The following is a 14,739-nucleotide window of genomic DNA, read 5'->3' as shown; positions in this document are numbered from 1 at the left end:
TAGTTATAGTGTGAATGCTCTGTAGTTATTGTGTGAATACTGTGTAGTTATTGTGTGAATGCTGTGTAGTTGTTGTGTGAATGCTGTGTAGTTGTTGTGTGAATGCTGTGTAGTTGTTGTGTGAATGCTGTGTAGTTATAGTGTGAATGCTCTGTAGTTATTGTGTGAATGCTGTGTAGTTATTGTGTGAATGCTGTGTAGTTGTTGTGTGAATGCTGTGTAGTTGTTGTGTGAATGCTGTGTAGTTATTGTGTGAATACTGTGTAGTTATAGTGTGAATGCTGTGTAGTTATAGTGTGAATGCTGTGTAGTTATTGTGTGAATACTGTGTAGTTATTGTGTGAACGCTGTGTAGTTGTTGTGTGAATGCTGTGTAGTTATTGTGTGAATACTGTGTAGTTATAGTGTGAATGCTGTGTAGTTATTGTGTGAATGCTGTGTAGTTATTGTGTGAATGCCGTGTAGTTATAGTGGGAATGCTGTGTAGTTGTTGTGTGAATGCTGTGTAGTTGTTGTGTGAATGCTGTGTAGTTATTGTGTGAATGCTGTGTAGTTATAGTGTGAATGCTGTGTAGTTATAGTGTGAATGCTGTGTAGTTATAGTGTGAATGTTGTGTAGTTAATGTGTGAATGCTGTGTAGTTATTGTGTGAATGCTGTGTAGTTATAGTGTGAATGCTGTGTAGTTAATGTGTGAATGCTGTGTAGTTATTGTGTGAATGCTGTGTAGTTATAGTGTGAATGCTCTGTAGTTATAGTGTGAATGCTGTGTAGTTAATGTGTGAATGCTGTGTAGTTATTGTGTGAATACTGTGTAGTTGTTGTGTGAATGCTGTGTAGTTGTTGTGTGAATGCTGTGTAGTTATTGTGTGAATACTGTGTAGTTAATGTGTGAATGCTGTGTAGTTATAGTGTGAATGCTGTGTAGTTAATGTGTGAATGCTGTGTAGTTAATGTGTGAATGCTGTGTAGTTAATGTGTGAATGCTGTGTAGTTATAGTGTGAATGCTGTGTAGTTAATGTGTGAATGCTGTGTAGTTGTTGTGTGAATGCTGTGTAGTTATTGTGTGAATACTGTGTAGTTATAGTGTGAATGCTGTGTAGTTATTGTGTGAATGCTGTGTAGTTATTGTGTGAATGCCGTGTAGTTATAATGGGAATGCTGTGTAGTTGTTGTGTGAATGCTGTGTAGTTGTTGTGTGAATGCTGTGTAGTTATTGTGTGAATGCTGTGTAGTTATAGTGTGAATGCTGTGTAGTTATAGTGTGAATGCTCTGTAGTTATAGTGTGAACGCTGTGTAGTTGTGTGAACGCTGTGTAGTTATTGTGTAAATGCTGTGTAGTTAATGTGTGAATGCTGTGTAGTTATAGTGTGAATGTTGTGTAGTTAATGTGTGAATGCTGTGTAGTTATAGTGTGAATGCTGTGTAGTTATAGTGTGAATGCTGTGTAGTTATAGTGTGAATGCTGTGTAGTTAATGTGTGAATGCTGTGTAGTTATTGTGTGAATACTGTGTAGTTGTTGTGTGAATGCTGTGTAGTTGTTGTGTGAATGCTGTGTAGTTATTGTGTGAATACTGTGTAGTTATAGTGTGAATGCTGTGTAGTTATTGTGTGAATGCTGTGTAGTTATTGTGTGAATGCTGTGTAGTTATTGTGTGAATGCTGTGTAGTTGTTGTGTGAATGCTGTGTAGTTATTGTGTGAATACTGTGTAGTTATTGTGTGAATGATGTGTAGTTATTGTGTGAATGCTGTGTAGTTATAGTGTGAACGCTGTGTAGTTATTGTGTAAATGATGTGTAGTTAATGTGTGAATGCTGTGTAGTTATAGTGTGAATGTTGTGTAGTTAATGTGTGAATGCTGTGTAGTTATTGTGTGAATGCTGTGTAGTTATAGTGTGAATGCTGTGTAGTTAATGTGTGAATGCTGTGTAGTTATTGTGTGAATGCTGTGTAGTTATAGTGTGAATGCTGTGTAGTTAATGTGTGAATGCTGTGTAGTTATAGTGTGGATGCTGTGTAGTTGTTGTGTGAATGCTGTGTAGTTGTTGTGTGAATGCTGTGTAGTTATTGTGTGAATACTGTGTAGTTATAGTGTGAATGCTGTGTAGTTATTGTGTGAATGCCGTGTAGTTATTGTGTGAATGCTGTGTAGTTGTTGTGTGAATGCTGTGTAGTTATTGTGTGAATACTGTGTAGTTATTGTGTGAATGCTGTGTAGTTATTGTGTGAATGCTGTGTAGTTATAGTGTGAATGCTCTGTAGTTATTGTGTGAATGCTGTGTAGTTATTGTGTGAATGCTGTGTAGTTGTTGTGTGAATGCTGTGTAGTTGTTGTGTGAATGCTGTGTAGTTGTTGTGTGAATGCTGTGTAGTTATAGTGTGAATGCTCTGTAGTTATTGTGTGAATGCTGTGTAGTTATTGTGTGAATGCTGTGTAGTTGTTGTGTGAATGCTGTGTAGTTGTTGTGTGAATGCTGTGTAGTTATTGTGTGAATGCTGTGTAGTTATAGTGTGAATGCTGTGTAGTTATAGTGTGAATGCTGTGTAGTTATTGTGTGAATACTGTGTAGTTATTGTGTGAATACTGTGTAGTTATAGTGTGAATGCTGTGTAGTTATTGTGTGAATGCCGTGTAGTTATAGTGTGAATGCTGTGTAGTTATAGTGTGAATGCTGTGTAGTTATTGTGTGAATGCTGTGTAGTTATTGTGTGAATGCTGTGTAGTTATTGTGTGAATGCTGTGTAGTTATTGTGTGAATACTGTGTAGTTATAGTGTGAATGCTGTGTAGTTATAGTGTGAATGCTGTGTAGTTATTGTGTGAATACTGTGTAGTTATTGTGTGAATACTGTGTAGTTATAGTGTGAATGCCGTGTAGTTATTGTGTGAATGCCGTGTAGTTATAGTGTGAATGCTGTGTAGTTATAGTGTGAATGCTGTGTAGTTATAGTGTGAATGCTGTGTAGTTATTGTGTGAATGCTGTGTAGTTATTGTGTGAATGCTGTGTAGTTATTGTGTGAATGCTGTGTAGTTATTGTGTGAATGCTGTGTAGTTATAGTGTGAATGCTGTGTAGTTATTGTGTGAATGCTGTGTAGTTGTTGTGTGAACGCTGTGTAGTTATTGTGTGAATGCTGTGTAGTTATTGTGTGAATGCTGTGTAGTTATAGTGTGAATGCTGTGTAGTTATTGTGTGAATGCTTTGTAGTTGTTGTGTGAACGCTGTGTAGTTATTGTGTGAATGCTGTGTAGTTATTGTGTGAATGCTGTGTAGTTATTGTGTGAATGCTGTGTAGTTATAGTGTGAATGCTCTGTAGTTATTGTGTGAATGCTGTGTAGTTATAGTGTGAATGCTCTTTAGTTATTGTGTGAATGCTGTGTAGTTATTGTGTGAATGCTGTGTAGTTGTTGTGTGAATGCTGTGTAGTTGTTGTGTGAATGCTGTGTAGTTATTGTGTGAATGCTGTGTAGTTATAGTGTGAATGCTGTGTAGTTATAGTGTGAATGCTGTGTAGTTATTGTGTGAATACTGTGTAGTTATTGTGTGAATACTGTGTAGTTATAGTGTGAATGCTGTGTAGTTATTGTGTGAATGCCGTGTAGTTATAGTGTGAATGCTGTGTAGTTATAGTGTGAATGCTGTGTAGTTATTGTGTGAATGCTGTGTAGTTATTGTGTGAATGCTGTGTAGTTATTGTGTGAATGCTGTGTAGTTATTGTGTGAATGCTGTGTAGTTATAGTGTGAATGCTGTGTAGTTATTGTGTGAATGCTGTGTAGTTGTTGTGTGAACGCTGTGTAGTTATTGTGTGAATGCTGTGTAGTTATTGTGTGAATGCTGTGTAGTTATAGTGTGAATGCTCTGTAGTTATTGTGTGAATGCTGTGTAGTTATTGTGTGAATGCTGTGTAGTTGTTGTGTGAATGCTGTGTAGTTGTTGTGTGAATGCTGTGTAGTTGTTGTGTGAATGCTGTGTAGTTATAGTGTGAATGCTCTGTAGTTATTGTGTGAATGCTGTGTAGTTATTGTGTGAATGCTGTGTAGTTGTTGTGTGAATGCTGTGTAGTTGTTGTGTGAATGCTGTGTAGTTATTGTGTGAATACTGTGTAGTTATAGTGTGAATGCTGTGTAGTTATAGTGTGAATGCTGTGTAGTTATTGTGTGAATACTGTGTAGTTATTGTGTGAATACTGTGTAGTTATAGTGTGAATGCTGTGTAGTTATTGTGTGAATGCCGTGTAGTTATAGTGTGAATGCTGTGTAGTTATAGTGTGAATGCTGTGTAGTTATAGTGTGAATGCTGTGTAGTTATTGTGTGAATGCTGTGTAGTTATTGTGTGAATGCTGTGTAGTTATTGTGTGAATGCTGTGTAGTTATTGTGTGAATGCTGTGTAGTTATAGTGTGAATGCTGTGTAGTTATTGTGTGAATGCTGTGTAGTTGTTGTGTGAACGCTGTGTAGTTATTGTGTGAATGCTGTGTAGTTATTGTGTGAATGCTGTGTAGTTATAGTGTGAATGCTGTGTAGTTATTGTGTGAATGCTTTGTAGTTGTTGTGTGAACGCTGTGTAGTTATTGTGTGAATGCTGTGTAGTTATTGTGTGAATGCTGTGTAGTTATTGTGTGAATGCTGTGTAGTTATAGTGTGAATGCTCTGTAGTTATTGTGTGAATGCTGTGTAGTTATAGTGTGAATGCTCTGTAGTTATTGTGTGAATGCTGTGTAGTTATTGTGTGAATGCTGTGTAGTTATTGTGTGAATGCTGTGTAGTTATAGTGTGAATGCTCTGTAGTTATTGTGTGAATGCTGTGTAGTTATAGTGTGAATGCTGTGTAGTTATTGTGTGAATGCTGTGTAGTTATAGTGTGAATGCTCTGTAGTTATTGTGTGAATGCTGTGTAGTTATTGTGTGAATGCTGTGTAGTTATTGTGTGAATGCTGTGTAGTTATAGTGTGAATGCTCTGTAGTTATTGTGTGAATGCTGTGTAGTTATTGTGTGAATGCTGTGTAAAGGCATTTTCTCCCCTAATAAGTGCTTGTGATGCCAGATGTGTGAGACGCCGTGCCGGTAACCTTGAGAGCATGCTCTTTATTAGCCTGCAGCAGAGGGCCTATCTGCCATCAGTACACTCTCTCATGTGCTTTTTTTCCTGTATATAGATTGTGATCGTGCTTATTGATTTTTGTCCCATTGATATTCAGAGCGGAACATGCGAATGATCCAGATCCAGGACAACATCTCCGAACAGAAGAACTTAAAAGACAAGCTGGAGAGCGAGCAAGAAAAACTGCATGTGGAGTACAACAAGGTGAGCGGTCCGACCCAAACCCCCGACAGGAGACGGGTCAGTGAGTGGAGCGCTCTAACTCATTAAAGTTATATATTACCTTCTCATAATGAGTGAGATCATTAGGCAGCAATTCATTCAATAATCAGGATAAAGAAAATGTGTCTCTTAGAGTAGATTCAAGATTCAAGACTCAAGATGTTTATTGTTATACAGGTACAATTGTGTGAAATACTTTTTGCTGGGAAGCTCCATTAAGAAAACAATAAGTTAAGTAGCAACAAAATAAATAAATGATGATAATAATAATAATAATAATAATAATAATAAATGACACAATGATAATAAAATAAATTTACAGCGATAGAATAAAAAAGAAAAATGTATTTACAAATAATATACAGTACAATAATAAAGGAAATACTTGGTATATGGTAAATATAGAAGCATATATATATATATATATATATATTTTAATTAAATGTTTTTATATTGCACATTTTGCATTGATTGAAATATTGCACTTGTTTAAATTACAAGTATAATTATACATAGTTATGAGAACGCTGGTAAATTCTGTTTTAGGTGCATTTACTTCAGTTATTTATTTAATTTGAAGTGGTTTTAATATTATTCATCCAACATATTTAAAGTAAGAAAAATCTGATTTAAAAAAATTCAAAAATCAGGGTGTAAATGTAATTCTAGGAAGACAAGAAGACGTTTCTCAGCAATGCGATGCTAAAATGCACGTTGCCTGTTCCACTTTTGTCACACAAAAAAAACAATCCTTTATTATATATCATCATTCCTCTTCATCCCCTATGGGACATAAGGCTTCAATGAGCTCTCTCCATTGTATTCGGTCCTTGGCAGCATGTTGGGCCTCTCCCCATGACAGGTTCATCTTGTCCAGCTCCTGTGTCACAGTTCTGCGCAGGTGGATTTGGGCCTCCCGGGTTTTCTTTTGCCTGGTGGTGTCCATCTTAAGGCGACTCTCGGGATCCGGTCCTGCTCCATTCTCAGCACATGGCCTAGCCATCTCAGACGTCTGTGTGTAATTTCCTTGATGATGCTACGGCTACCGTTTTTTTTGTACAGTTGGTGGTTGGAGATTTTGTTTGGCCAAAAGATCTGGCATATTCGTCGGAGGCATCCATTGTGAAAAACTTCCACTCTCCTCATATCACTTTTGATCACTCGCCAACTCTCTGAGCCATATAGCAGAACAGACTTGACATTGCTGTTGTACAAAAGCATCTTAGTTTTAAGGCTGTATTGCTTGGACCTCCAGATGGAACGGAGTTGGGAGAAGGCACCCTGAGCCTTTCCCAGCCTTGTTTTAATGTCTTTCTGAACTGCACTATCTTTACTGATGAGGCTGCCCAGGTATGTGAACTCTTCCACAAACTCAAGTGGTGCCCCATTTACAAGAATGGGTGCTGCAGGGGTGGAGTTTACACACATCACTTGAGTTTTGGAGATGTTGATGTTTAGTCCAACCTGTCTGGCAAAGTTGTTGAGCCTGTCAGTTTTGGCCTGCATGTTCGAGTGGTTGGTTGTAAGGAGAGCGATATCGTCTGCAAAGTCAAGATCTTCCAGCTGAGAGAACAGGGTCCACTGGATGCCTCTGGGTTTGTCTGCTGTGGTGTTTGTTGTGATCCAGTCTATGGTAACAAGGAAGAGGATGGGAGAGATGATGCACCCCTGTCTCACTCCGGACTGTACGGAAAACCTTTCAGAAATGGTATTGCCCATGATGACACTGCACTCAAAATGTTCATAGAATGTTTTTATGATTTGGATGATTTTTGATGGAATTCCATAGGAGTGTAGTATCTTCCAGAGAGTGTTTCGGTGAACACTGTCGAAGGCCTTCCTGAAGTCTACAAAGTTGATATAAAGGGGTGTGTTCCATTCCAAGCACTGCTCAAGAATGTTTCGCAGAGCGAAGATCTGGTCCGCACATCCTCTTCCCTTCCTGAAACCCGCTTGCTCCTGTCTAAGCCTGGTGTCAATGGCTGTCTCCATCCTGTTAAGAAGGATTCTACAGAACACCTTGCTGGGAATTGATAGAAGGGTGATTCCTCGCCAGTTGTCGCAGTTTTTGGTATCGCCTTTCTTGGGAATTTTGACGATGAGACCTTTGGACCAGTCTTCAGGGATGGTGTCACTATTCCAGATGTTTTGGAAGAGGTCCGTCAGAACTCGTGTTGATGTGGGAATGTCTGCCTTCAGCATTTCAGCATGGATAGCGTCTATGCCACATGCCTTGCCACCCTTTAGGGTTAGGATGGCAGTTTTAACCTCTGCAAAGTCAGGGGGGCTGATGTTAATGTCCAGGATATTGTCTGTTGTTGTGATGTTAGCTAGTTGTTCTGGCTCAGGGAGGTTGAGCACTTCCTGGAAGTGTTGGACCCATCTTGCTGCTTGCTCGCGCTCTGATGTACAGATGTTGCCATTCTTGTCCCTAACATGGGTAGTTTGGCTTGTAAATTTTCCACAGAGTCTCTTTATTATATATAATATATATAATATATATTATATAAAGTGCCGTTTCCACTCCTCAAAGGAACAAAGGATTTCATTGGTCAAACATACAGTATATTTCCAGAGGCAGAAATCCACTGAAATAAAGGTCCGCTCTTTTCCCCACATGAATGTTCCTCATGGGGTGCAAACATTCATAAGAACCCACAAAATTAGTTTTTATAAATTCCTGTGCCAGTTTTTTTGGGCTGAAAATCCGTCTTAGGTGTGAGACAGACTTTCCGAGTCTATCCAGCGTCCGTGCTCGCAGCTCTCTGAGGCACAGCAGGGCTTTGAGCTCAATGCTAACATGTTGATGTTCAGCAGGTTTGTCACATCAGACATGGACTAACGGTGCTGCAGGATAACACCAGACTCCTGTGTGAGCCTTCCTCTCATCTCTCCTCAAACATGTGACCTGTGAAGAGGCTGCCGCTCCATCTGTCCACACCAGGAAGACAATATAGCAGCAGAGTAAAAGTCACCAGAGTTAATGTTGCGTTCAGTCGTCTGCCGTGCGTGTTAAGCGTTATTAATGGAGTGTGTGTTGTTAATTGCACTGCTTGAGTTGCTCCAACATGACTTTGGCCTTGGATGAAATGCCAGTGGAGGAACGTCATTACATCTGTAGTAGTAGTAGAGCCCAGTACGAGGTTTACTCTGTGACTCCTGCAGATCATATGAAGGGTTAAACATTAAACAGTCACACTGACGGCAACGTTGGTTCAAAGGTTCACCTGCAACTTCAATGAGACAACTGAGCATCTTTCTATTAATATGGCTGGGTTATAGTGAGTTATGTCGTCACTCAAACTGTGACCCTTCCCACTATGGAGGACAGAACCTGCCAAAATAAAAACATAAATCAATAAATATGTCATTAAATGTTGCAAAAATTATATTCAAAATAAATGTAGTCATTAATTAATTGATAAAATGTGACATAAATTGATATTTCTGTTTTAATTTGCATCATTATTTATTTATTTTTGTATTAATCCCCTTATTTATTTATTTAATTATTCTTCTGTTTAATTTTCCCTTTTATTTATTTATTTATATATTTATTTGTATTAATTTTTCAATTAATTAATTTATTCTTTGCAGTATTTATTTATTTATATATTGCATTTATTTTATATTTATTTTGAAATGTGTGTATTTATTTATGTATTTATGCATTTAGTTATTTATTTCTGCACAATTTTCCCTTTGCATTTCACCCCTTATTTATTTCTTTTTAAATTTCTTTTTGCATTTCTGCCTCATTATGCAAATGAGGGGGCTGTCACTCGACGTGTGTCATCATGGGGTCAGAGGTCATAGAAGAACTATATGAACCGCTGGTGTCCTTGTCCTCATGTTGTCTCCTGTCCCCTCCTGCAGCTCTGTGAGTCCCTGGAGGAGCTGCTCAACGTGAACGGAGAGCTGCGGAGTGAAGGCCAGGCCATGTGGACTCTGCTGGGGGGCATCCTGGGCCAGGTACCATCACCACCATCACTGCCTCTTCACACACCATCCCTCCCCCCTCACCTGTCCCTGCCTCTTCACACACCATCCCCCCCCCCTCACCTGTCCCTGCCTCTTCACACACCATCCCCCCCCCCCCTCACCTGTCCCTGCCTCTTCACACACCATCCCCCCCCCCTCACCTGTCCCTGCCTCTTCACACACCATCCCCCCCCCCTCACCTGTCCCTGCCTCTTCACACACCATCCCCCCCCCCTCACCTGTCCCTGCCTCTTCACACACCATCCCCCCCCCCTCACCTGTCCCTGCCTCTTCACACACCATCCCCCCCCCCTCACCTGTCCCTGCCTCTTCACACACCATCCCCCCCCCCTCACCTGTCCCTGCCTCTTCACACACCATCCCCCCCCCCTCACCTGTCCCTGCTCTCCACACAGATTAATAGTTGAGAAAGTTTAGGGAACACTCCTTTATACTCGTTTATAGATTTCCTTTTTTTAGCGTGGCGGTGACTTGTGATGGAGCGGGATCCAGATTGCGAGTAGCAACCGGTGCGGCGGCCGGCGGTGGGGGGGGTACTGCCGTCTGTATTACCTGCTTTTTATAAAAAGCCTTTCACTTTGCACTAACTGATTGACCTGTCATTTGCCATGAAGTCAGACCTGAGTGTGGGGAAGTAAAAGCCGTCTCCCTGCTTCTCGTTCCTATGGCAACCGAGATGTGCCGCTATGGCTGATGGGTTATTTAATGGATGTCAACTGCAATCTACAAAAATAGACTGAGAGCTTTTGTTTTTTTGTTGGAACGGACTAAAAGTTGAATTTACACACAAAGTCATTGTGAGGATTTATGTGGAATGCTTTCCTGCAGCCTTTAGGTGTATATAATAATAATAATAATAATAATAATAATAATTAAAGCTGTAAGCAGCGTTGAAAGGGCCCTCGCCCCTTTGTGCATGTCGGGGGTACCCGCTGCCGTGCATTTCCATGAAAGTGGGACACTGCAGGCTGCAGAGGGTGTTTTCTGCGTGGAGCGCGTGGCGCTGGAAATGACCTGCTGACAACATGTGGGGTTTCCTTTAAAGGCTCTTCTATGAGGGTGGGTGGCAGTATGCAACCATTTCCTGTTGCCAGTAGGTGGCGTTATCACCATAACTGAATAATGGCACGTATATGTGTTCAGGCCAAGACTCTTACAAAACATATCAAATTTGGGGCTGATTGGACAATCAGTCAAGTTACAACAGCCTCCTGTGTCATGGTGTAACATCGTAATCATAAATGTAAAAAGGCTAGTAAGTTGACCTTCATTTCAACAACTCTGTCCAAGGTCAAGAATAGATGTTGGTGCTCAAGCAGTGGAACGATGATGACTGACTATAATGCAGAATATCACCCATAGCCACGGTAAAATACCAGCATATTCTATTAGTAGGGATGTTCATAATTAACCGTTTAACCGTTAACCGACAATGATGCTTTTTAACCGATTAACGCCATCGGTTAAAACTGTTAAAAGAAATATTAATAATTAATTCGTAGCTGCTAAGTTAACGCTCCCGGACGGTGAACTGGAGACAGTGAACGCAGCATCGTGGCTGCTAAGTTAACGCTCCCGGACGGTGAACTGGAGACAGTGAACGCAGCATCGTAGCTGCTAAGTTAACGCTCCCGGACGGTGAACTGGAGACAGTGAACGCAGCATCGTGGCTGCTAAGTTAACGCTCCCGGACGGTGAACTGGAGACAGTGAACGCAGCATCGTAGCTGCTAAGTTAACGCTCCCGGACGGTGAACTGGAGACAGTGAACGCAGCATCGTAGCTGCTAAGTTAACGCTCCCGGACGGTGAACTGGAGACAGTGAACGCAGCATCGTGGCTGCTAAGTTAATGCTCCCGGACGGTGAACTGGAGACAGTGAACGCAGCATCGTGGCTGCTAAGTTAACGCTCCCGGACGGTGAACTGGAGACAGTGAACGCAGCATCGTAGCTGCTAAGTTAACGCTCCCGGACGGTGAACTGGAGACAGTGAACGCAGCATCGTGGCTGCTAAGTTAACGCTCCCGGACGGTGAACTAGGGACTCCGCTGCATGCGAGGCACTAATCCTGTCGGTTAACGGTTAATAATCGGTTCACGAGGGTCGGTTTATATATTATATAAATGAGCATCCCTATGTATTAGATTGTAATATATTGTACATGTCCAGGTGTGTGTATAATCTTCTAGTCTAGTGTCTTGACGTCAGAGGTCAGAGGAAGCTGCTACCGCTGACCCTGGGTGGTACCTGGGACAGCGCAGTCCCTCTGGAGGTTTGATGTATAGAAGTAGCAGCTAAATCCATAAAAAGGCTCATTAAAAGTATTCTGGTTGAGAGTGTGAGCCGTGCAGATAAATGGTCAAATGATGTTAATGCGGTGACGAGGCGGCAGAACGGACAGGAACTAGAAGGAGACTGGCAGTGAATCTGCAACGACCGCCATAAATCACCTAATTATGAACGTGCACGATTTAAGTAGCAACATCAGTCACGACGCCGCATGCCTTTCTGTCATCTATCTGCCACATTCTCATCTCCTATTTGTCATCCTGCCGGAGCATTTGCAGAAATTATTGATGTGTCCAACTGGGACGCTCATCCCTCTTCCAGAACACAGTCGGAGCTTTTTGTTCCCGGTGCTCCTGGAAGTTTAGCGGTCCTGGCAACTTCACAGGGAAACACTCAGGAGACGTTTTCCACCGCCACGAGGCACAAACAGCTCCTCGGCGCCAGATAGTATAACAGGGATGAGTGTTAGTGTGGTCCAGTTTAGTGCCGACCAACAGAAACATACTAGACCTGCAGGCGGAGATCCAGGGTCCAGTTAATATTCAGGTTTATTGATTTGTTATATACACTGTAGAAAGAAACTCCTGAACTGCCCACAGCATGATGTACAAGAAGAGTTATTATCTCTAAACTAGAATCATATTTTATATTGTGATTATGAAACACCAAAGTCACGAGCATATATGTTGCCTGAAATGAAAGGAATTTAATAAAAGTGAAAGGACTAGATAACAGCCTCTGAATGAAGTTGAAGCTGAGTGTTAGTGATAACACATTATTATCTTTGGATTGAATGGATTACTAAATAATGAATCAGCAGAGTAGTTCAGACAGGTATCTCACTCCTTCAACACCCTGCCTATGCAGGTCAAGGAGTTGAGATTGAGGTTGTTTGACGTTCTGTGGACCAGAAGACAGTTGGACATTTGTCAAGCTGCTACACAGAAGTTCTACCGGTTGTCAGTAGCACCATGAAGGCACCAGTACCACGGTGCATTCACTGAACATTGTGAATGAATGAATTCATCGTTTCAGCCCCAAACTCCTCAATCTGGACCCTTTGAGGTCAGATTTTGAGTCCAAATGACAACACCCTCGAGACTGAGCCAGTCTGAGGTAACAGATAACAGACTCGGGTACTACGGCCCTGAGTGAGTGAGAGCGGCTGCCGTCATTAGGAAGTTTATTGCAGAGCTTCTTTTGTGCCACAACTTAATATTCATTATTTGACTGTAGTGAATATGAGGAAAGTGCCCAGTGTGCGTCTGCACTGTAATGTGTTCAGTATTCCCTGAGGACGGACGCAGCCGTGAGGCAGGAAGCCAGACAGATTAAAGCGTGTCTGTGTAGCTGTTTCCTCTCACTATTTATAATCTCTACCTTCTAAACTTCTTCATCTGTCTGATAAAGCATGTTAACAACGTAGGAACCGCTCCGTATCAGCAGCAGAGACACTTCCTCGTGGTCAGATGCAGGCAGACTGCCGTCCAGGTTGAGCAGATAGCCCCGGTGCTCGGTCGACCCGTCCCCCCCCATCTATCAGGCCTCCCCGCGGGGACGCTCCCTCGGCGCCGCAGGCAGAGCGAGCGCGCCCAGATTAGAGCTTCCTCGGGGAAAACCTTGTCTGTTTAGTGACAGACTCGGTCCCTACGAGATAAGTTTTCTAATTAACCTGCGTGGCAGCAAAGCACCTGAGATACAGAGGAGAATAAACTGGCTGTCTGCTGCTGCTTTTCACCTGCCACATACCAGAGGTTCCTTCACTTCTCCTCTCGGCTCCGCTGGAAGCAACTTTTACAGCTCTCAACTCCCAGCCAAGGTGTTCATGTTGTCGGTAGCCCTAACTCTGGTCTACTAGTTCACTTTCCTCTGGGTGGAGTGGGTGTGCTCACATCTGCTCAGATATAGAATATTCAACGAGGCTGCTCATTAGATGACTGACAGTTTGCTCTTTTACTGGAACAACAACACAAACTCTTCCTAAACCAACAGGTCTGGACCAACAGACCACTGGCTTGACTGTCATTGGAGTGTACGCTCAAAAAGATGGCAGCTGTCCCCAAAATATGACTCCTATACTACCCACCACAAGTATTATTTCACCGGCACACACTGCTACACCTACGTTCACAGATAGATCGCCACCAACAACCTCACACTCACCGCCAACACACACACACACGGTCTGTTGGAAGCTCACTAAAGTTACGCAGACTACGTGTGGCGGCGGCAGCGAGCGCGAAGCCTCCGGCAACGCTAGAGCTGCTAACGTAGCACAAACACACACACAGTTTGTTGGCTACAATGCAGACCGTGCAGGCTGACAAGGATACTGATTATTTTCTGATTTCAAAAGATTCATCCGTAGCGATCATTAAGATTATTAGTGTTCCTGTTTCTACCGTTCCTCTTTAAGATCCAGCAGCTAGAGCTCCTTCCTACAGCGGGTTCTGTTCCGGGAAGACATTCTGCTGCTCGTAGCTTTAACATGAAAACATTTGTGCACCTTTTTTTTGGTAGAAACTGAACACTCCAGCTGTTCTGAAAGCCCCCAAAGAGAGGAAGCCCAGCAAGAAGGAGGGAGGAACCCCGGGGAAGTCATCGAGCCTGCCGGCGATCCTCTACAGGTGAACACACCGCGTCCTCAGAGACGCTGAGCAGCGGATAGGAAGGAGGAAAGATGAAGGTTAAATGATGAAGGAAACATAGTTGATTTAAATATCATCAAACGCCAGAGGCAGAAACGTCTTACTGCAGACGTCCATCATAGTGTTAGACCAGAGTGTGTGAGATTACATCTACAGTATATAATCCCTATTTATAGATATATACATACAGTTTCTAAGACACCACTTTGTATAACTAAAAACTAGCCTTTCCTCACATCCAGTACCGTTTCCTATTTTGCTGCAGTTGTGGCATCTGTAAGAAGAACCAGGACCAACATCTGCTGGTGCTGTGTGACACCTGTAAGCTCTACTACCACCTGGGCTGCCTGGAGCCGCCACTGACACGCATGCCCAAGAAGACCAAGAACAGCTACTGGTAAGAGACCTGGAGACACGGGGGGGGTCGGGACAGACACTGTATGAGGAGGGACTCATCCTGAAGGTACGG

The 14,739-nt window shown here is 42.2% G+C and overlaps 2 protein-coding genes across 2 annotated transcripts in view; both read left to right on the top strand.

The window, feature by feature from the left end:
• Positions 1 to 14,698, top strand: part of phf14 (PHD finger protein 14) — a 64,839-nt gene extending 50,141 nt beyond the window's left edge. Inside the window, exons 10-13 of the mRNA XM_074613313.1 lie at positions 5,208 to 5,314; positions 9,209 to 9,304; positions 14,143 to 14,249; positions 14,536 to 14,698. Of these exons, the coding sequence (XP_074469414.1) occupies positions 5,208 to 5,314; positions 9,209 to 9,304; positions 14,143 to 14,249; positions 14,536 to 14,671 (446 nt within the window). The 3' untranslated portion in view covers positions 14,672 to 14,698. The remainder of the gene's footprint in view (positions 1 to 5,207; positions 5,315 to 9,208; positions 9,305 to 14,142; positions 14,250 to 14,535) is intronic.
• LOC141754340 (homeobox protein MOX-2-like) overlaps positions 1 to 14,739 on the top strand; it is a 258,572-nt gene that overhangs the window by 62,762 nt on the left and 181,071 nt on the right. The gene's annotated exons all lie outside the window — the stretch shown is intronic.

The sequence above is a fragment of the Sebastes fasciatus genome, chromosome 17 (assembly GCF_043250625.1).
Source record: "Sebastes fasciatus isolate fSebFas1 chromosome 17, fSebFas1.pri, whole genome shotgun sequence".
NCBI lineage: Eukaryota > Metazoa > Chordata > Actinopteri > Perciformes > Sebastidae > Sebastes > Sebastes fasciatus.
This window is presented reverse-complemented; position numbering and strand designations above follow the sequence as displayed.